The following is a 23,353-nucleotide window of genomic DNA, read 5'->3' on the forward strand; positions in this document are numbered from 1 at the left end:
GGAGAGTGTGGAAAGTGCTGAGGTGTGAGTCGGATGTAGGAGAAGTGTGTGGTAGAGTCAAGTGAGTGGAGCCAACGAGCGGTCTGGTGCGGCGCTGGGTAAGGACAGGTCGGCTGCGTGTGAGAGCACCGGGTTCGTGGACCGTGGCGGCCGAGGAGCCAGCGTGTCCAGTGGGGGTGCTGAGGGCCGGAGGCTGCGTATGTGAAGAGCGCCGAGCTCGGGGGACCAGACAGACTCGAAGGACAGTGCGAGAGTATGTGTGTGTGTACAGAGACTCGAAGTGTGTTGTTGTAGTAGAGAGTTGACTGTAAGTGCAGACCTCTGTAAGTGATTTAATTTGACGTGAATAAATCAGGGGTTGACAATCAAGGTCGCAATACCGTCCCACGTTACAATATATTTATTACCTGCATTTTCTAAAATATTTAAAAAATGCATAGAAAGTAATTCATTATTTAAAACACAAAACATTACTATTTATTCACTGAAATTATTACGAATTTCAAACTAATTTTGACATTGCTACATTTCTTTTGTACACATTCTGAAAAAGGGCGAGATTCATGGTAGTGAAAATGGTGACAATGGTCTTCTGGCTTTTGGTACCATGTAGCCCTGAGAATGGAGAGAGTATGTTTTTTTGTAATGGGGGAATCTGCTGATAAGTCTGCATAGACCGAAACTCAGATCATCATCTTGTTGAATTCCGTTTACCCACAGATTACAGCTTCTTATTCCTTCTCTTCTGGAACATGCCATTACTTAAGATTTCTTTGTAAAATGCAAACAGTCATAGGTTGTTAACAAACAGTTCACAGCCAAATAAGTTTCTCCTAAATTTTGATAAAGCAAACTTTGTAACATAAGGAGCCAATAAATAAAATGTAGAGTAATTTGAAGTTATTTTGGACTGAAAATTCTAAATTCACTGATATATTGAGGCCTGAGGAAACTGCAAAACTATTGTGTAGTTGTACAATAGGTATCATAATTATGTAACTGTACCAATAAAACACTTTACTACAATCACAAAAAACAAAAGAATTTTGACATCAAGCTGCTGTATTATGCAGTCACATGATTCATGCTCAAATTTGCATGTGTTACCAGCTGCTGCAAGGAACCATCAGTTGTAATTTGTCAAACCTTATTTATATGTCCCACATATATTTTAATTTCCTAGTACAAATTGGAAACTGTCAAAGGACTTTATACACACATACACTCCTCTGAAATGTTTTTGTTTCCTTTTTATCTTCACATACCATTACAACCCAAAACATTCACTGCTGTGAGAATCTCAATTATCAAAATGTTTTTTGATCAGTGAACACCTGCTTTGCCATCCCATTTCAAAAACCAAACTGAGTCAAGCCAAAATCAGTAATATGGGATGTGGATACCAAGAAAACTGACATGAAAAGTGTGACTACCTTACTCCATCAAACATTTAGTCAATGAGAAATATATTTTGTATAATATCATCTGCAGCAACACAGAAACCAATCTGCATTTTCTCCCACCCAGCTACACTATTTCTTTTGTTAATTCACACATCAACTGGTTGTACAACTCTTTGATGTGTTACAAGAGCAATATTTCTGTATCTTATGCAATTTGCATGGCAACCTAGCAAGAGCAAACTACAACAGAAACTGTACTGGCGACATAACTGATGCTCTGCCTTTCAATGCAAGTCATGGCAAAGACATTTGGAAACATTTGCTTCAATCATTGTGTATTGTTATCACCAGACTGGATAATAAGGGTTAGTTTTTCTGAGATTTTTCTTGATGTTGGTAAAAGATGTGTTCAGTTCTAATTTGGCAATAAAATGTAAGTGCTCTGGCTACCGTATGTGTCTTGAAGTAATATCTGTGTGAAACTAGTGGTTTATCAAAGAGTGAAATATGTATACAGTAAGCATTAACCTCTTCAAAGCTGTTCACCATCTTGAATGTCAATTATGAAAATCAGGTGTTCTGTATGATGGACAACCAGTTACTTCAATCATGGTGTTGAAATCAACCCATAATGTAGCTTACCTAAGTATGGTGTTGCAAACTTTCATTTTGTCTATTATGTTAAGCAAGTTTCAAACAAGTCAATGCATTTTTCTCATATATTGCAAACACAAGGAATTGTAGGCAGAATGTGGGTGGGACTTTCAGGCATGCAGCAAACAGCAGGCAGGACTTTTGCTTGTACAGAACAGATTCTAATAGTTGGTTGCAAGTACAAGAGTTTATGAATTGAGAGAAAATCTTTTAATTCATCGGTTCAGAAAACACTAAAGACGCCAAGAATGTTGAATTATTTTTAGCTATATCTGTATATCCAGGACAACTTTTCAACAACACACACTGCCTTAGCCACATAAATATTATTTAAACCTTTGTGCTATATTTTAATATATGTTATTAAATATTAGAGGATGGATTTGAAGATTATGGATTTCACCAATTTTTGGATATTATTAATACCTGACAGAACAAACATTGTTCCAAAAATTCATAAATTGTTATATTGAGTTATTTGTTACAAATCAGGTTGTTTTTCCAGAGATTTTACGGACTACTGTATATTTCATACTTATCATTTATGACAACTCAGGATAGAAGGCATTCTGTACAACATTACAAATCAAATATCTCACTTTAGTCTTTAAAAAATTTTCCAACTGAACTTGTTATGCATCATATATGTCCAATTATTTTATATTAAAAATATGTATTAACACTGTAATAAAAATGTGGATGAGATTTATATACACTTTTAACAAACTGTTTCTTTTAGAAGTCTGTGCATTGGCCATCTGTCATATGAAAACTAACCACTACTGACAATTCAATCTGAGACCTTAGTATGACAATGTATTATACACTATATACAAATACAATGGAAATGTTGTTACAAAATTGTAAAAACTGGGATGTCCTTCATATATCACATATGTGCACTACCCATTAAAACATGTTACTCTCACACCGTCTCTAATGTGTGTACACAATTCAAATGCAATTACAGTGTTTGCAAACACATTAAATTAACATCCTTTGTCCCAATACTTGTGAATTATGATTTCTATGATCACTATTTAGTTTAAAATTCACCCTAAGGAAAGTTACATGTATATGTATATATAATGAAATCTCACTAAGTATGACATTTTCAAATTTATTGTGCGACAAATCTGATTTAAGCTAAATTCCTAATTTGACAAAAACATTTTAACTTCTACTCACACATTATTCCAATCAATGCAATATTTTATAATTTTTATGAATAAAGTTTCATATTTCATGTATTTTAAAATATTTCAAAAGGTTACTGCAATAAAAAATTGGACATGAAAAACTGTGCAAGCAAATATGTTACCAAGGCAGTTTTTGTTTGTGAAATTTAGTGGTCTATACATAAACAAACATAAAATCAAAAGAATTAAGAATTCACACTTCCTTGTAGAAGGAATGTAGTCAAACATATTAAAAAATGTGACATTACACTGTTTTTCAGACATTTCAATGCAACATTTTCAACACTTCTTGCAAGACTGTACAAGTGCACAGACACAAAGTACTTATTAGTATATATGCACTATAGTCATGTCAAAATGTCCTCTATAACATGGCAAGAGTTCATAAATAATTTCTGCCACATTTATATGTGCTTCTGGATATTGTGGTAAAACATGTTTTGTTTCTTCCTGTCTAACATTTATTTATCACAAGAAACAAATTTGTATACTCTTCACAAATATCGTGTTTTCCACTTTTAACATTTAATACATTCCTTACCATCAATGTAAATTTGTGGCTCAATAAAACTATTATCATAGGCTACAATCTGAAACCTACAAAATGACAAGAAATTTGGTTTCTGGCAAACCTACTATGAGGCACCCTTGAAATTTCATCAACACGGAACCAGATCGTGGCCGTGTCACTTTGCAAAGTTATTCAACTCAGATTATGCTGAACACCAGTAGCAGATTTGTCACATTTGTTATGCTGTTCAATGTTTCCAACTTTTAGTAAGTACACTTAATAACAGAGGCAACAAAATAATGAACATGTCAAAACTAACAGTAGCACCACAATGAATGCGACCAGCTACAATGAATATAACAGACATTATCACATACAAAGACATAATAAACTGTGTAATACCAAAGAAAAACACAATGTGAAACTCTATGTGTAAATACTGGTTTCTGTTTACATCTTAAAAACTAATTTATCCACATCCAGAATTCCAAGCATAGATCCACTAAACAGACTGATAACATTTTAAATGATTTTATCTTTTAGAAAAGTCATAAAAGTGAGAAATTTGTTTACTGGTCAAGCACATTATCAGCATTTCTAGGAATCTGCTTCATGGAGTAAGTTATTAGTTCATATAATTTACAAAATTTTACCTTTTCATTTAGCGTGATATATACAGCAGGAAAATGATGTAATGTTATTGTTTCACTGTAGCTGAATCACAATAAATGCTCAGAAATAAAGGTAGTTGTGCTAACGGTGTAATGTTCATTAATTTACATGTTTCCAAGAACACAATGGAAACAACAAGAATCAATTCCTTCCCTCCAGCACAACTTAAATGGAAAATAATGCAGTGGAAGGAACTGAAGTCATTTATATATCCTAGATACTGTATAGAACTACAGATGTTAATCATCACTTTTACACAATACAGCACATTTTCGAGCATACTAAATTTATATACAATTTATTTTACAGTAATATTTCAGATTCAATACAGTATAATTATTTAATTAAATAAGTCAGATAATAAAATGTTTATAAAAAAGGAAAGGCAAAAAATGTATAATAAACAGGGTAGTAATAAAATATATGAGAAATGGAATGAGCAGTATCATTTTATCATCTTCCCTACATGCCAGTTCTCCTGTCCACATTTCTGCCAACAAATGAAAGAATGACACCATAAACATGATGTCCTATGTCACTGGTGCATGATCACAAATCTCTGCTCAGAATTCTAGTTCTTCCATGGTGCGAGAGAGACGATTGTTGTCAATACGACGTCTCTGACTGCGTCGCACAGCATCTGCCCGCCTGTAGGGTTCACTTTTGAGACCCAATAAAATGTCTTCCAATGCACCATTATATACTTCATCCTGCTGTAGGAGTTTCTTTTCTTGTACAAGTCGAGTTTTGCACTTCAATTCATTTATCACTGCTTCCTGTAAGAGGACAACCATAAAGTTGTATCAAGAACCTATGAGAGTATAAGGCTGGGAAAACAAATTGAAATTAAGAGAGATATTTCTTTAATAATAGAAGTCTAAAAGCAAAGGACATACAGATTCACAATGGATCTTGTACAGAACATAATACTGCACTGTTTCTCCCAGCTTATTCTTATTCTGTGCTCTGAATATTCATAAGTTACACAGGAATAATTACAACCTAGAATTCAGAAGAAGAAAAAATCAAATGCTTTGGCGTATAGAATATCATTTCTGCTTCATATCTAACATTCCCAGGATAAAATCTTGGCTCAGAGACCAGCATTTCCAAAAGAACATTAATGGATTTTCTGTTACTGTTGGTAAAGGCTAGGTCAGTACTTCAAAACAGATTATCTCCATATTATCCATCATGCCACATTGAAAGAGTGCCATAAAAGAAATCAAGAAATAAACAGTACACAATGAGAGAAATATTGCATTCAGAACAGCAACTTGAAAAGATGATATAGGTAACTTTAAATTCTTCAGGATGCAAATTAACTTTATGTCTATTAAAGGTATATATTACCCCCATCAAACAAATGTATTCTATAAACTGACTGTTCTTTTGTCTGTATGCTGCCAAATTTTTTTTATATACTACTACTACTACTCCATGGCACTACAGCTCTTTTGTAGGGCCTTGGCCTCCTTAATGACTTTCTTCCATACCAATCTAACTTTCTGTTAGATCCACCAGGATCTTCTTGTATTAGGTTTCTGTACAATTAGTTTTTCCAGAATGTTAATTACCAACACCATACTAGTTAAGAAAATCAATATGCAAGTTCACAGAAACAGTTATGCATGCTCAAAGTCAAATAGATGGTAGTTAAAACAATGGTGGTTAATCCCAGGGAACTACATCAACCTTGTATGACTTGAGGTTTTAACAGTGGTGAGTATGAATATTTCTGTCTTCTGGGTTTTTGCTCTGTGTAGTCTGGTCGATGTTTACCAACGTTTCAGAGGTCATACTGCCTCCGTCATCAGGGCGATGAATGTGCCAATCAGGTGGGTGGGGCTAGGTTTATAGGAGCCGGACCATGAATGGAGTATCCTGCCCCTAGACAATGGGAGCAGGTGTCAAATCAGGCGTGGGTGGGGACCAATAGGAGTGCCCTTACCACAGGAAAACATAATGCATCATCATTATAACGATTAATTTAATCATACTTTTAAAATTTATATCTCCTTCTGCTCTTGGCAGAAAGATAAAAAGAGCAAGCCCAAACTAGAGTGCAAAGAATACATAAAACCAGGATAAGGCTACAGAATAAGGAAACAATAACAATGTATTCCTCTGAACAAAATGGTAAAATTAGCAAACATAAGTACAACAGAAAAGTAGGAATCATATAGAAAATGTGTGGGGAAGAAACCAACAACCTAAGCAACATTTTATATAAGAAAGTCACTTTAACTAAAGAAACTGTGTGGAAAAAAGAAAGAGACAACATACATTACCTCATAATTAATCAGGGAATAATAATTATGTAAAGGCATCCCAAAGCCAGCAGTTAATTATAAAACAAGTAAAATCATAAAGTGTTGAAATTAATGTCAGTAATGCCACATAATTTCCATAAGAAAATGTAACTGCAATACTTGTTTTACTGCAGTACAAAGTTCCAAAAAATTTCAATACAATGGTGCAATGGCTGTGAACACAAATTTTTAGAAGTGATTGCATGCCACCTGAAAACCATTTTATATTGAAAGTTCCATCTTTGACCAAACATTTTTTCATAAATGACTTACGAGTTTTTCAACCAGGTTTCCAGTCTGTTATGATAGTGCTGTTAACACATTCCACTTGTTGTTACGGCAGTGACTAGGCTGAATAGAGCGTTGGGACTTCAAAACAAAGCAATAATAAAAAAAGAAAATTTGCCCATTAACAAATACAATGCAAAGCAAAGCTCAAAGACAATATGAAAGAATTTTTTTTGTATATGTATGAGCAACAGATTTAAAGGGCAGGCAACAACTACAAATATGCACAAAGACAAGCTACAAGAATAATGTAAGACTTGACAAGAATAATAATATATCGCCACAGTTCTCTAAATTATGCTTCTTTTGGAACACAATGGCTATATTTATAAGAAAGTGTTGAGACATTCATTTGCCTTGTATGAAACTTTCTATTTATTCTTGTTCATATTTGCACCTGCATCACATTTGTCACTTAATCTCTACCAGATTCAACCACTACAGCTCCCACGCAAGCAAAATACCACCTTCCCTCTGAGACCTAAATTACTGAATTTAATGTAAAATATAAAATACATTCACACACATAAAATCTTTCAGTTTTCTTTGTTTGTAAGTGGAATTTAATGGAAGACTATGAACATAATGCATGCACCACTAGATTTGCTGCTGAAACCGAAATCACCATGTACTGGTATAGATAGTTTCCTTTTTATACTGGTATGGGTGGGTTCCAATCATAATATTCAAGTACAGAATAATTTGTATAATTACATATCAGATCAAGGTAAAAGAAAGAATTTAAGTGTAACAGAAACCTGGTACAGGGCCTAAGTACAATGTGTTATTTATTTCTATTAATAATTATGTACACAGAGCGTTGCAGAAAATGACCAAAACACAATGCATAGACAGAGAAGTAGGTACTGTTTCCAAACTTCATCTGCAAGGCAGAAGTCTGGTATATGACACATTCATCTTGTATAATATACATATTATCACAGCTACACATGTCCTATTATGTTGATACTAAATGTCCCTATATGCAACAATGTACCATGATTACATCCTTGATATGTTGAAGCAGATCACACATTTCCTCCTATACTCTTCATTCTTCAACATTTTGAAAATAGCCACTTATACCTAGCCAAAGCAAACAAAGTTGTGGATAATATAGCAGCTAGAAATACAGAGCAATTCTGAATAACATATAGTTATTAATTTAGAGACATACAGGAAATAACCAATCAACTGTCAGCTATGTCCATTGGATAAATGAAAAGAAATTCCCCCTAACAGCATTACATCCACAAACAAACTCTCATCAAATAAGACCAAACGTGGCAAGAACATACGGCTTCCTTGGTAGAAACTGACTCACTTCGCTCTAGGCTAGCAGACCAATAACCATAAATGCTGAGAGACAGGACGAATGATATGACTAATATGGTAATGATTTTGACATACAAGGGCTGATCAAATTTGACACTGAAATTTCACAGTCATAAAAGAATAATGTGAATTGGTGTCATTTCTACACATCCATTTTATGGGATGGGAAACGTGTGAAAATGTAGGGGGAAGAGTACCTAAAGAAAACTTTCTAATATGAAAAAATGTTCTGCAGAACTGGTGGATAAACATCTGGTGCTGGACAGTGTATGGTCACAAGTGAAGAAAAGCAGCTCAGTACACAGGTACATATATGCAGCTCCTCCATCTGATGGTGTTACGGTGACTACCATATTACATGGCAGGAAAAGTGCTCAGCCCTAAATTCAAACAACCCCATGCTTCTGCTCCTCATGGGTTAATCCATGTTGCTACTCTATATAGCATTCACTGTCACTCTGTGGATTTAAATGACTACACAGACTCAACATGCTGGTTGATAAAGCAAAGAAAAACTGAGAGAAAATAGAAAGACAACATCCTGAAAGAACAGCAGTACCACACAGTCCAGTCTTAATCAAATCTGAATGACCTACAAGCACAAGTTACCAAGCAATTACAAGCAGTGTTTGGCAAGTTCATAAAATTACTGTTCATTACATACGGCACACACACGGAAGGAACTGATTAGTATATTCAAAAGATGAACCATACATACAATATTAGAATCAATCACCAAAGAAGGAAACGTCCTGGACAACTACATTTTCAATGTCACAAACACTTAGCCATGAATGAAATAGCAGACTACTGTACAATGAAACCAAAAGCTTCTATTAAAGAACAAATAATCACAATTCATGCAATGCACACTATATTATAGTTCACAAGATGGAAAAGTGAAGCATAAAATGCCACTAGACAAGGATAGGATATTATATATTTTATGAAACTGAAGTATAAATAATTTCTTCCTCTTTTGCAATTTTCTCATTGAGCCCTAAATACAAAACACATCCACATTCTATGCAGCTTTCAATAAAACTTTTAGGCATTTTTGAAACTGCATGTCAAAATCACACACATAATAAGCATCAAAGTTCTTCACTGTGCAAATGCTAGTGAACACTAATGTTATCAGTTCTAATTTGCAACACTTAAATGTTTCTGATAGAATTAATCACTGGTTAGATGACTATAAAAACTAAAATTTCCAAATATATCCAAAAGAAAACAAATTAAAGTAATGGGTTGGTCTTCTAGATAGTAATGCTGTACAAACTTCTAGGTACATACAAATGTTTTGGGGCTGAAGGCCTGAATAATGAGACAGCATGTTCCTATGAAACGTTGGTATCTACTTACAAGTCCACATGATGTTACAACCCAGAAGACTAACACTGACATCCTCACTGCTGTGGGAACCCCAAATCTCAATAAATTGTTTTAACTAAAATTCATAATTAAAGTAAAGTAAAGTTACTACCTGCATATTATTAATACTGATAAAGACTGATATTAAAAAAGAATAAAAGCACAATTATCAAATAAGAATTCTGGCACAATAGCAAGCAGTCCAAACCTGAAACCACGAATATGATTTGTTTCTTGCTCCCATAACTATATGCCTGTTATGACTTGATAAATAAGGAAGTAAATCAGAAGTTGCAGGCTTGTGCATTCTTCAAAGCCATGTCAGCTGTTACTCAAATCTGTGTCTAAAAGGTAACATATTATATCTGCATACATTTCTTAAGTCACACTCATACTCACTTGCTGTTTCTTCTGGTTCAACTTATTGCGCTTCATCACTTCCTCATTGGGTTTATTTAGTGCCTCCAAAGCTGCCTGCTCAAGTCTTCTTCGCTGTTCATTTTCCTGATCTGCAAGCTGGAGAAATATTGAATTCCAAATTAATAAATAAACATACACACATCATCAGAACAGTTTAATGTGTTAATTATTTTTTGGCTGAAATATGCAGAAATAAATCAAAATATACTATAGAAAGGTAAGCATCTACCTTCTCTAGATCAAATGTTTCCAACTTATTTTTTAAATGGGTCACTTTGCCAACCAATACTATGCTGGACTATCAAATCCAACATTTTTTTTAAAACCAGAGCAGCCAGTACATAAATCTACAACATTTTTGCGCTGAAGAGGAGGAAATTGGGTAAATTAAGACATTTCCAGCCAGTATCTTGCCAGCAGGACATACTTATACTTTTAGTCCTACAGTAGATCAATGATACATAGTTTGTGGAGGGGGGATTTAGAGGGAGGGGAGGAGAGAGAGAGATCTGAATGGAACTCCTTTGAACTTATTAAGTTTATATTTTCTACTAAAGCATTCTGGGTTTAGAAAATAGTATGTAAATTTATACAAGGCATGGAATCCACTATCTAAAATTATGTAAGAACTTACTTTAAAGGCACGGGCAAATCGAACAAGCAGTGAGAAAAATGTACTGGCATCAGCTGTGCGTGGAGATTCACCAAAGTATTCGACACATTCTCGGAAAGCATCTTGAGCAGTACGACCATCAGCCTTGAGTCGTCTAAGCTTCTCTTCAGAATTTGCAAGGAAATCTCTCAGCACTACACTCTGACCACTACCACGTTCCTTCCCACTCCCTCGCAGCTCCGCTTCTTTACGTACCAAATCCATACCTTTCTCAAGCTCATGAATGTCTGTCACAATGTTCTCCAGGGACACTATAAACACAAACCATCCACAGTACTCTTATAATGAATTTATTGACACTAAGCTCGAAACTTAGAACTCACCTGAGCCACACTAAAATTACAATTTTAATTTATAGTTTTTGTTGAAGGTGTGTCATTAAACTGGTGCATATTACTGGATATTTTCCTTCATCACATACCATAAAAATTCTACATTAGCATTACAAGCCATGTAGGTAAAACATGGGAAGAAGATACACAATAAAAACATGATTCAGAATGTAAAGGTCTACTTCTAATTAGAGCACTATGCATATATTGAACAAATCTTTCCTGCAGTAAGCCCCCCCCCCCCCCAAGTAAAATATTTAACAAGATTATGATAATGGGATTAGAACAGCAAACGTTTAGAATACGATAAAACTTATTCCACATTCCATTACATGAAGTGTTGAATCAAGAAGATGAATTCACAACTAAACTGGAATCACTTACCAATGGCAGCTTTATCAATGTACATGAGCTCAGAGTCAAAGTTCAACAGCTCTGGAAACTTATGTCTCACTGTGTCAACAATATAGTGAAGAAGGCACATCCTCTTGTCTGTGGATTTGGTGTCAAGTAATGTATCAAGGCTCTGAAGCTTGAACCCATAAGCTGGTCCACGCTTACTGCTATTCAGGTAGTTTCCAAATGCAAGGATTATCTCCAGCACCCTACGGAGTTTTTTGGAGCTCTTCACTGAACTAGATGCAGATATGATAGCATGAATTTGCTGAAAAGAGATATAGTGAAATAATTAAAAATAAATGTTGTACACGTGAGACTTCAGGTTCTCACAGCGATGAGTATGATGGGATGTTGTGCCATGTTGTCTGGTAGCCAGATGTTTCAGAGGTGCTCACTGCCTCCATCATCAGAAGACAAGCTACCTTCAAGAGTTACAATGATCAAATTGCTCTGAATAAATAATCATGAAGTGGACAGTGAATTCAAGTATTTTCTGAAGTGTGTCAAATAAGTTCAATGAAGTTTTCTTTTATCAATCTAAGTAAGCACTAAATTGATTCTTCTGTTTCACTCTTTTCCACTTATTCAGATACAGATTCTTTTTTGACAGTACTGATGACATTCAGCATAATGAAAAATTACAAATGACTATATACATGGACCAAAAGGAAATGACTATTACTTATTTTATGATACTAGGTACTATCTCACCATTTCTTGGAGTCAGAATAGCTGGCATTTAATCTCAGTTTTAACCAAAGGACTAAAATATATGATACACAGTGCATTATCATGACATGATTTTCTCCTGTCAGGCCATACAAATGTATGAAATATTTTTCATTTATAAGCTTGTGGAATGTATTAAAGAGTTCATCTTCTATATAATTCTATACCAATTCACAAGCATATAATTCAAGTCACCTTTCAGATGTCTTCTATGTAATAAATATCTAACTGCTCATTAGATTACAAGGCATGACGGTAGGAAATGAATTTAATTTGTTCAAGATACAGTTCAGCTGCAGGGTGTTTAGGATTTATTCAGGCTTCTTAAAAACATTACAGATAAATCCAAAACAAAGAAAGTAGTACAATTAGCTTCTCAGTATGGACTTAGTAACACAGAGGAGGAATCATTATGAGCCTTTTTGATAATTTGTAACAAACTGTGCAATACTCACTGGAGTAATGAGGTGAATATTATCAAAGAAGTTGCCAATGTAGCTCATAATGCTAAGTTTGGCTGATATCCTTTCTACTTTCCCCAGTTGCAGCAGGAACTTATCTTCTTCTGTCAGTAAACTCACATTCTTCTTTGAGCCCACATATTCTCTGTAGGCCTTAGTCTGCACATAAGAGAACAAGGTGGTCAACAAATAATCCCTTGCAGAGACACAATTCTGGGAGCACATGAGTGTATCTAGTTCAGTTGGAGGCCAATTTTCTTATAGATGAAACACACAATAAAATTCTATATGGACAAGAGGAGAATAACACCTACATGCTGAAGTATTCACTATTATAATTGTGGTCAAATTATATGGATTTTGAGATTCTTTTTTGCTCACTTGTTGCCCTATACATCAGACTCTGCTACTTACATTTGGTATTCTGAGTCAGTACTCATTCTGATTCTGATCTTCTAGGTTGTGATGTCACATATTCTTGTGGGGAAATATACTGCCTCCATCTCCAGGGTACAAGATGGAAGTTGTTCTTTCAAAATATTGATATGAGTAATATTAATATAAAATGTCTGCTAACATCAAAATATATTCATTATTAATAGTGTCAAACAAATTTAAAAGTAAAGATAAGGGGGGAAAAATTACCTCTTGGTCAGTCGGCACCATTCTCTGAAGAATTTCCACATTTTCCAGTGACAGGAGCTTCAGATCCAGTGAATTTACAGCAGCAATCACCTTTTCCACAGGCATCTCCATTTTACGCCTTGATATTGCTGTTTGTTACAATTTTAAATATAAGAATTTTGTTTGTTACACAACTTTAGGAATTATACAACAGTAATGTAAGCAAGGGGTCAGCAATCAAGTGTTCTCACATATATGGGTTACATTAACACTAGGTTTGAATATTCTGTTACTAAATAATCAGATCTAATGAAGATAACATTTTTACTATTAGTCACACAAAAAGCAATGTGCAAACAATAAATTTTGAAATCTTTCGAGATAGACTGACCCCACGCTTTTCATCATTATTCTTAGAAGATGAAAATGGTACTTACCAATATTCCTGAGCCGCGTGTGCTCAAGTAAGGAAACATTTTCTGTACGTTTAAACCTCTTGCTGGGAAAACTGGAGAGTCCATCCACATCAGTATCCCCATTGGTAAATGCTCCACCAGTACCAATTTTAAATCTCTCCTCAAAATCACTGAAGTCTATTATACTGTGCAGTCGATCATCATCTAGCTCATTGAATATTGTACCTCGAACCTGGAAAATGGAAATCACATATTTGGACCTATTAGTAAATGACTTGTTTTTCTGAACACAGTAACAATATTGAGCCAATTCCATGGTTTACTCTAGAACTATCCTATGTTAAACAATGTTAATACAGTCAGACCTGTGTTAAATGATGCTCTTGCTGTTGTAACTTATGCCTCCAATTATGGCTTAATTGACCTCCCTAGTCATAATGGTAGCCTTGTTTCCCTCACAAAGTTTTACCTTTGTCAGCGAGATGGGAAGCAGGAGAGGCACATGAGAAACATACTAAATTCAGCCACTTCTGAGCCTGCGACATTAAATGCAAAAGTCCAGCATCTTAATCCTAGGTAAGCAGCCTCCCCTCCCTCCATTACCATATATAGCTGGGTTGATGGGCAGGCTGATCAATTCCAGGCAAGTCTTAATTGATAAGCTAAAAAACTTATATTAGAATACAATTCAACCATATATTTCATATATTTAGGAAGCTCTGTTATAGATCAGGTGCTAGTCGCTGGCTTCACACAGCGGAGGCCTGTATTCATGCCCAAGAAGTCCACATGTGATTTGTTGTGGACATAGTGGCACTAAGATCAGGTTTTCTCCAAGTACTTCAATTTTCCCCTGTCAATATCATTCCACCACTGCCCCATCATCTACATCTGGGAGCTGGACAATGAACCCATTAGAGGCCATGGTTTCACAGTCTCCTCCCTTTGTAGCAGCAACAGGAACACCACCAGAATATTTAAGAACACACTTTCGTTGGATTAAATCTGGTAACACACCTACCTGATTGGGTTTAAGTGCTATCCAATTCAGTGTGGGAAGCTTGTACTTAGTCTGAACTTTTCTCTTGATGGTCATAGCACCGTCTGGAGCTTGCATCATTCCAGCTGGTGGAGGAGGTGCAGGAACTGGAGGACCACGTGATGAAGACAAGGGTGGTGGTGGAGGACAGGGTGGTGGGGGAGGAGGAGCAGGTGCTGGTGAGGCAACAGGAATCAGTGGAGGGGGTGGAGGTATGGGGGCTAATAATGGATTTGTACTATCACAACTGGAACTGCTTCCTAAATTCACAGAAACAAAGACTGATATATTATTGAAATAAAGAAAGTGTAGTGTGCATTCAGATTCAAAGAAAACAACTGGATGTATATGTGATGAAAATAATCTTGCTGTAAATAGTATTGGTCACCAATGCCATGGGCCACACTGTACAGTAGTATCCTTGTGTATATAGTGTGTACATTTATATCTGTGAGTGAGGTTACACAGAACAGAAATATGAAACTAAATCACAGCATACCTCTGGGTAAGGTACGTGTAAGAGTCTCCAGCTCCATAATCTTGCTCTCTAACATGGATTGTCTGTTCTGAGACTCCTGCTGCTGCTGCATTACAGCTCGACGCAATGTATTCACCTCCTCGTCTACTTGCCGTCGACCTTCAAGCAGCTCATCCCTTTCTGCTCTTACTGCTCCCAATTCTGTTTCCAGTTCTGCCAATTTTGCCAATGATTCCCCTTCCAGTTCAGCTAATCGATCATGGGCCTGGAATAACAAGAAATTATACTGTCAACTGTTCGTGCATGAGAGGAATATATAATGTTAATCCTGCTCTTTTGGGTGCTGGCACTGCATGGAAATGGGCTGTATTGCTAACATTTCCGAGAAACACGCTCTCTCCATCACCAGGGCTGACTTCACATGGTGCCAGCATCCAAAAGCAGGTTCAATATTAACAATGAATCACTCTTAAAGCCTCAAACCAGACAGATATACATGTCCCAAGGTACCATAATATCAACTGTCAATGACTACACCAGTGGAATCACAGTATAATGGGCTCTGTGTCATATTAAATCAGAGTAATAAAGTCAAAGTCAAGCACACAAGGTTTTGAGAAAACCATTAAATTTAAAATATTTTTTCTCTGTACGTTATCTATATAACATCTGAGGTCTACATTCATAAATATGAAGAAATAGTTTTTAAATTGTAAACTAACTGGCTGTGTTGCAGGCCAACTTAGCAGCTAAAATAAAAAAAAGCACAACTAAAATGGTTTAATTTAAGTAAAATTAAATTATCATAACTGCTCCCCATATCACGGACTGCAACTCACATGTCCGAGCTCATCCTCCAGTTCAGCTACTTTCTCCAGTGCAGCAGTCTTTGTCTCACTATCTTCCATAAGAGCAGCAACATCAAATACATTGTCCAAATAGGCAGAGATTTGCACCTGGCCAAGAAAATAATACCAAATTCATATTTAAAACAATAATTTCTATAATTCAAAAAGTAGTTATACATATTCCAAAGATGACAGTGGGGAATCACTAACGTTTTGTAATAATGGGTCAGACAAACTGATGTTTTACAGGAATGCTTCACACACATGTGATGATGAAGATGGTACAGACAGTGAAGCTGTTGTCATCATTCCCTCTCACTGCATTTTTGTCTTATCATGCTGTTAAGCAACAATTTGTTTCTCTATATATTAATTATCATTATAAATAAATTTTGAAAATTAACCTAGCCCTCTTCATTGTCATAGTAGACTAATTATTATATAGTACAATTCATTTTGCTTTCCTATTACTTGTATCCTGTTAACTCAGAAACATTTTCTATAACATTTCAGTTTACTATCCAACTATTTACATTCTTGATAATTACTGGCTAGCAGAAAACTTTATAAGAACTTGTTTGCTGACATTCTGTTTAAAGGCAATGCAGCCAATCTATAACATAAAATTTAAAAGCATGATTTAAACAAACCTTATGTAGGCACGTAATATTTGGTGCAAACTAAAAATAAGAGCTGAGGGGAACATATATGGGGAAAAAGGAATGAAATGATTAACACAACTCAAACATTCACATTGTGTGAGCAGATTTCATACATTGGGTTTACCATCAATATCAAACAACAAATTACGCACCTGAAGTTCTTCACTTTCTGTGTGTCTCAGTTTCTCTAAGTAGTCATCAAGTCCAAGTTTTGTGAACTCATACTGGAGGTGAACACGAAAATTCATGTCTTCAACTGAATGCACCACAATATTAACAAACTGCATGCAAGCCACCTGGAAATGATCACATAATTTTGGAAGTATTCTATCACTATAAAGACTGCTATCTTTTTATCACTAATGAAAAAATTATATAAATATACTATTATAAACAGTATCATTGAAGCAAATTTAAAACTTCTGAGTGAGTCAGTATGATATAAACTGCTTGCGTTGCTTCCTTACAGAAAGAACAAAATTACAAATGTATAATGTTTAAAACATTATCAAATGGGAAATTTTGCTTTGTGCAGTGGTGTCATTTGGAGTGAAAACCTTAAGATCACAAAATCTAGTTTTAATGCTGGGTCACCATGTAACTAATTATTAAATTTTCATATCTTATTTAACAGAAAATGAGTGGGTGTGGCATAGTAATTACCATGACAATAAAACAAAATGTGTTACAAAGCATTCTACTGAGGGAATCAATTAGAAGTCTCCTAAATTTCAGTATAACTTGATTTGTATATTTTCCCATTAATAGGGAAAAAGGGGAGGGGTTGCCAATTATTTAAAAAAAATATAAAAATGCCTGCAAAATAAAGAAAATTCCTTACAAAAACTATCACTCTGACCTGCAGTCAATTAAAATCACAAAAACGGTGTCTTTCTCTTACATGCTATTTGCTTGTATTTACCATGAATTCTATATGGAAGACTTGGTAGTTAATAAAGTATTCCATAAGTGTGTGGAAGCGGCGTGTCTCATGGCACACCTCCTTGAAGTTGTCAAATGCTGACAGGATAATCTCATGACCACCTTTGACTAGACAGATTGCTGCAAGCAGCTCCAGAACCAATGCTTTTGTTCTGCAAACAAACAGTCACAAACTCTTAACAAGATATGTGAGATGAATATAAAATTTTATAATCTAATACAAATATAAAATCATATACTAACCTAATACAATCTGTTATCACCTCGCCCTTTTATAAAACCATTAATTTTCATTAACTAAAAAAATTGGTACAATGTACATCTATTCTGCATCCTAAAATATGGTTATGAAGTTCATAATTTTGGAAATACATTGTTATAATGAGTCTCACCTGTAACGCAATCTCATGCTATGGACTCAAGAAGAAATGTGAATCTTGATTAATTGGCTTATATTTTTTTATCACATTGTAGCTATTGTGAAATGACAGCGTGTTTGAAATTATTCTTGCCTGTAGCTTTTAGTTTTTGTCCCCAATTACTAAGTAGAGAGCCTGCAACTGTTTCTCTAACATACCTCAGACTTTTGTGCATAAGACTTAAGGCAATGCAGTTAATAGCTTCTCGATGCTGGATAACCATGTTGAATCCATACTATAACAAAGATACAGACATTATACTAAATAATAACAGTATGTAAACATTTTTGTATGAAGATATTACAAAGCATAATGGGATATATATAAATAACACAATAATGATCCATAATGTTGCCCCCTTTTCTTGTGAGGCAAAGATTTCAAATTATCCCTCTTAATTACAAAAATTCTGACATTATAATTTGATTTATATAACAAATAGTACAGTTCCACTAATTTAAGTGTTCTCCATGGATCACTCCAAAACATGACATTAGTATTAGTATTACACTGTTCACTAAATTGGCCAAAAAAACACAAGAAGTAAGATGTTTTGACTGATTAAATTAATGAGGGATGGATTGGAAATATCTTATAATAGCTAGATAATCCAGATTTGCAAAAAGATTAACAGATAAGAACATTTAACACTACATTATTCCACAGAATACAACTGAAAAACAGTTAATTCTAAATAATTACCAACTAAATAAACAATAAGAGTCCTTATTATTAAACACTGTATGTGTGTGCAAACACGTACAAAAATGTACCAAAAATATTTCACATGTTTTAGCTACAGCATCTTCATGGAAACATTCCATTACCTTGTTATTCATGATAGCACGCAGACACATGATACAGACATGAATGTCATCCTTGGCTTCACCCATGTTAAGCTTGGCAACATGTCGTGAACGTCTGCGCACACCTGGACTATCCAATATGTCCAATGCTGGACGAAGGTAACCATTATTATGGCCTGGACTGCTTACAGAAGCTGTAACAATTAATCTACCATAACTGACTGCTTTCTTAAGCATACATTATGTACCGTGCAGTGCAAAATGCCTTATGACGATCATCATCCATTTTTCCTTGACATAACATCAATAATGATCTCTGAAAGTGGGTTCTGATCAACCCTTTACAGTGTTCACTAATATCACATGCTTTAACAATTAGAAACTCTCCATTTTGCCCACAGAGATTGCTTGTGGGTTGTTTATTTCAAATAAACAGCAATTCCTTTCCCAAACAACATCAATCAACTCATCTATATAATGGAGAACAATGAGGTAAGAATTGATATTCAAAGATTAAAATTACATTCCAACACTTTGTTGAAAGATTTCATATAGTAAGATCACTTACACCTAAATTATTCCAAATATTAACATAAGAAAAAATGTTTATTTTGTAAAAAGTCATTACAGAACAAATGTCTGATTTACATAAAAATGAGAAAATAATTCCTTCACAGAAATATAAGAGAGAAATACACAATATACGAAGAACTATGCAATTTCTGGTATAATATTACTTTCTGCATATGTTACTGACCATTCTATTTTCCCCATTAGTTACTACCTTTAGCAAATTATGTTTTATGATTTCATGAAATAAACCTGTGTAAGCTAGGTAGTTCTGTACTTCTTATTCCTCTGGCAGGTTTTAAAAAAATACCTGATGCAGATGAACCTCCAGCTGTCATGTTGCTTGCCAGGCGCTCTTCTGAGGAGTTACGTGACTCTGATATCCTCTGTTCATGCCTCATCATGACCAAACGGAAGCTCAAGTATTCAATAAGGTGATCTAGGCCTTGATTTTGGTCATCCAGAAACTCACGAACCCACCTACACATAAACATTTCGATGACTAACTGATGATGATGATGAGAAAAATATTATTAGTTCAGTACCCCTTATCGGTACACACACAAATTAACAACTGAGGTGCAACACATAAGAAGAAAACAACCTACTGATACTTTTTATGACAAAAAATATGGAAAAGCAATTAAACCACACTCGGTAAATCAGAGAAGTGTAGGCAATACTTAATGGCAAAAACACATGAGATGTTGGTAAAGTTTTGAGACAAATAACTGGCAATGTTTTAAGTTTATTTTAACATAGAAAAGTTCTGCCATGAACAATTCTCTGTATCCCCCCAAACTGTAGCAAGTTCACATTGGTTGCCACTATTTTGACATGTTTTCTACAGAATACATATAATTTCTAATAAATCTGAGACTCTTGATTTTAATCTGATTATTTTATATGCACAAATGTAAAGTAATCACTTACTCAATGTGATTTGTTCTCAATGAAATCTCCAAATCCCGTAAGACTTGTGTAGATGTAGCATCACCAACCATTTTTCTTTTCTGTTGAATAATAATGAGGTACATTATTAAACGCCACAATATTCTGCTGCCAATAGTTGATACCCTAATAGCAGCAGAAAAGTGTTTCGTGTTTGGAGATGCCTTCACACACATATACAACCAAAATAATTTTCAGGACAACATTTAAGATGTTGTACAACATGCAATCTGACAATCCAAAGTCTTATAAAGTGTTGTAAGTCCATATTTGAAGAGAGCAATGACAAAATATGCTATAAGACTACTGAGGCAGAACAATGTGATGAACACTGGAAATGGTACTTAACTTCAGGAAAGCAAAAAGTATAACATAAGGTTATGGTGCAATACCTCATATCAAAACACAATACCATTTAATATGAATTTCAGCACTTCATACTTAATTGTTCAGATACTGTACATAAGCACTTCTAAACCTGTCCAAGCCAAAGACAAGAAATCCAGTTGCTTTGTTACTCAACTAAGTCCATAGGGCACAGTCTTCCTTCAGAATTTAACAGATGTCCAGTTAGTGAAGAAATTCCACCAAAGGGTCATTACAATATTCACAACAGCCTAAGCTAAATTCTCTAACATGATACAGGAACAGGGAATTTAAATCAACATACTATGGGGTTACCAACCACATTTTTAATCTTGAGTTAATGGTTTAACAGTGCACTACCGTAACACAGCCAGACAGATCTCCTGCAAGCTGTCTGACATATGGCTGATAGAAGTTAAGAAATATTTAAATATTATTCTTCCGTTATGCTTGGATGTTCCACGTATGTTTTCTTTTCACACTTTCTGACTAAAATGTTGCATGCATTTTCCATTTCTACCCTACAAATGCTGACTTCACTGCTGTTTTGAAATAGTGATCTGCAAGAATAGAAATCTACAACAGAACCTTGTGATAAATATACGCTAATCACAATTACTTAAACCCAGACTTAGGGAAGTGTCATATATTGCATGCTTGGACTGAACTGCTTTAAAGGATACGCAACATATTTACAATATATAAACAGAATAATCCAGAAGCAGAGAAACTCATTTTAAATTAAAAACCATGAAGGACCTTGGGAAGAGGAATTATACAAAACTAAACAAGCTCTTTATAACAACCAAACAACTGCCTCCAAGTGCAGTGGAATAAGCACAAGAGGAAGAACCCTCCTCACTTGCAGATTAAGATAATGAGGCATGGCCTATTGTTATTGATGTCACATCTGTGACTCTCTCAGCTAGTGGGTACACCAAAGTCAATGACCCTGGACCTAGGGTCCCTGTGACAGGCCTAAGTGGGGGGGCGGGGGGCGAAACAAGCAGACAGGATTCTGACAGGGGTTGCAAGAACAGTGGAAGATGATCCTGCAGTAAGGATAACATAGGCTGAAAAAGATGGTCCCACAAGAAGGGCACACCAGTAATATGGAAGGATCCATTTCGTTCTGATGTACATAATGGCAATTCACCCCAGACATATGAATAATTTATAACTGAATATGGATAATGAATATGTAGTCCTATCTACAGCATACACAAGTTCTATTCCACAGAAGTTAGTATAGTAACTAGGCTAGGTACACAGACGCGTTAATGCCCTACAGGTTAACTTACTCTGGAACTTCTCGACGCTTTCGGGTCCAGGTACGTCCTCAACTTGGTGAGGTAATGTGCGGGAGGGTCCTTGGCATGGACCCGTTCCTGAAACAATGGAAACATACGTCAGATTACGATAATTCAAAGAAGTTAACAGTCGGTTATTACCCGGCTTTTATGCAACCCGAATGTTCATTACCATAAATATCAATCTCATCTCAGGCTATTATCTCTCCCCCCACTCCTCGGCTTTGCGTGAAATGGTCCCTGTACGTTGATCTTCGCTCAATATTCACAAAACTGGAGAATTCTGGACAAAGCTGATCTCCACTGCGGCTGGAAGCATTTCAGTGCTTGACCATGCAAAACTGAATGAGGCGCATACAACAGTTGAGATAAATGTACAATGTGATTAACATATTAATAATTCTCTTGCATTCGAATGGAACGATTTTTAAAATAAGCTTCACTTTAACATGTCTTGTTGCTTAACTTCAACTGTGATACAGAAACGCGATGAATCCGTCAATGCAGTAGGCTTTACAAAAAGATAACGAGAAAGACTTTCCAACCAATCCTTAGCTTTCTCGTACAAAACACATTCACAGCACATAGAAAAATCTTTCATTACAATGACTGTCGCATTCCATTTCGTATGCGTATTTCGTCGTCCTTCTCTCAGGTGTACATAAAATGATAAATCGAAGTCTGTCCACAGCGATATTTCAAACAAAGGATAACCAAATACTAATATTATCCATCTAAACAGCAGAATATCGCGGCTGAGCGAACAGCTCCCCTTGCTTCATATTCGAGGGATCCGAGATTCAAGTCTCGGGCTGGATATTCTTCAGTGCCACCTGACAAATGCTGGAGAAATATCATACATTCGACAACACACAAAATACTCATTTCAAAAAGTGTCGTGGCACTTTGATTTATGTTGATGAATTAATAAAACATGCGATGACGCGCTGAGTGAAGTCTCTTTTTCCCGTAACGGGGGCAATTACCTTACATTTTATTCTGTAACTGTACATAATCACGTCTCAATATAATCATCTGTGCGGTCCACACGCTTCCACCAACGTTTAGCGATATTCATGTGTCCGTCACGATAAAACTGTGTACTGCTGAAGGACCCACATCTTCGAAGCCGCCTAAACTTCATCGTCTGACGAGAAGTA

General features: G+C 35.4%; 1 protein-coding gene across 1 annotated transcript in view; it reads right to left on the reverse strand.

Moving 5' to 3' along the window:
• Nucleotides 1–2,252: 2,252 nt before the first annotated feature.
• Nucleotides 2,253–23,353, reverse strand: part of Frl (formin-like protein) — a 50,553-nt gene continuing 29,452 nt past the window's right edge. The window contains exons 3-19 of the mRNA XM_022061283.2: nt 22,185–22,271; nt 20,500–20,579; nt 19,877–20,046; nt 19,018–19,190; nt 18,349–18,425; nt 17,752–17,923; nt 16,982–17,125; nt 16,159–16,275; nt 15,341–15,584; nt 14,824–15,101; nt 13,824–14,034; nt 13,408–13,535; nt 12,757–12,921; nt 11,558–11,837; nt 10,803–11,092; nt 10,148–10,264; nt 2,253–5,215 (exon numbers count right to left, since the gene is read on the reverse strand). Coding sequence (XP_021916975.1) covers nt 5,003–5,215; nt 10,148–10,264; nt 10,803–11,092; nt 11,558–11,837; nt 12,757–12,921; nt 13,408–13,535; nt 13,824–14,034; nt 14,824–15,101; nt 15,341–15,584; nt 16,159–16,275; nt 16,982–17,125; nt 17,752–17,923; nt 18,349–18,425; nt 19,018–19,190; nt 19,877–20,046; nt 20,500–20,579; nt 22,185–22,271 — 2,946 coding nt within the window. The 3' untranslated portion in view covers nt 2,253–5,002. The remainder of the gene's footprint in view (nt 5,216–10,147; nt 10,265–10,802; nt 11,093–11,557; nt 11,838–12,756; nt 12,922–13,407; nt 13,536–13,823; nt 14,035–14,823; nt 15,102–15,340; nt 15,585–16,158; nt 16,276–16,981; nt 17,126–17,751; nt 17,924–18,348; nt 18,426–19,017; nt 19,191–19,876; nt 20,047–20,499; nt 20,580–22,184; nt 22,272–23,353) is intronic.

Source organism: Zootermopsis nevadensis, unplaced genomic scaffold (genome assembly GCF_977971745.1).
Source record: "Zootermopsis nevadensis isolate Lab colony 2312 unplaced genomic scaffold, Znev_1.0 Znev_ptg000027l, whole genome shotgun sequence".
Taxonomy (NCBI): domain Eukaryota; kingdom Metazoa; phylum Arthropoda; class Insecta; order Blattodea; family Termopsidae; genus Zootermopsis; species Zootermopsis nevadensis.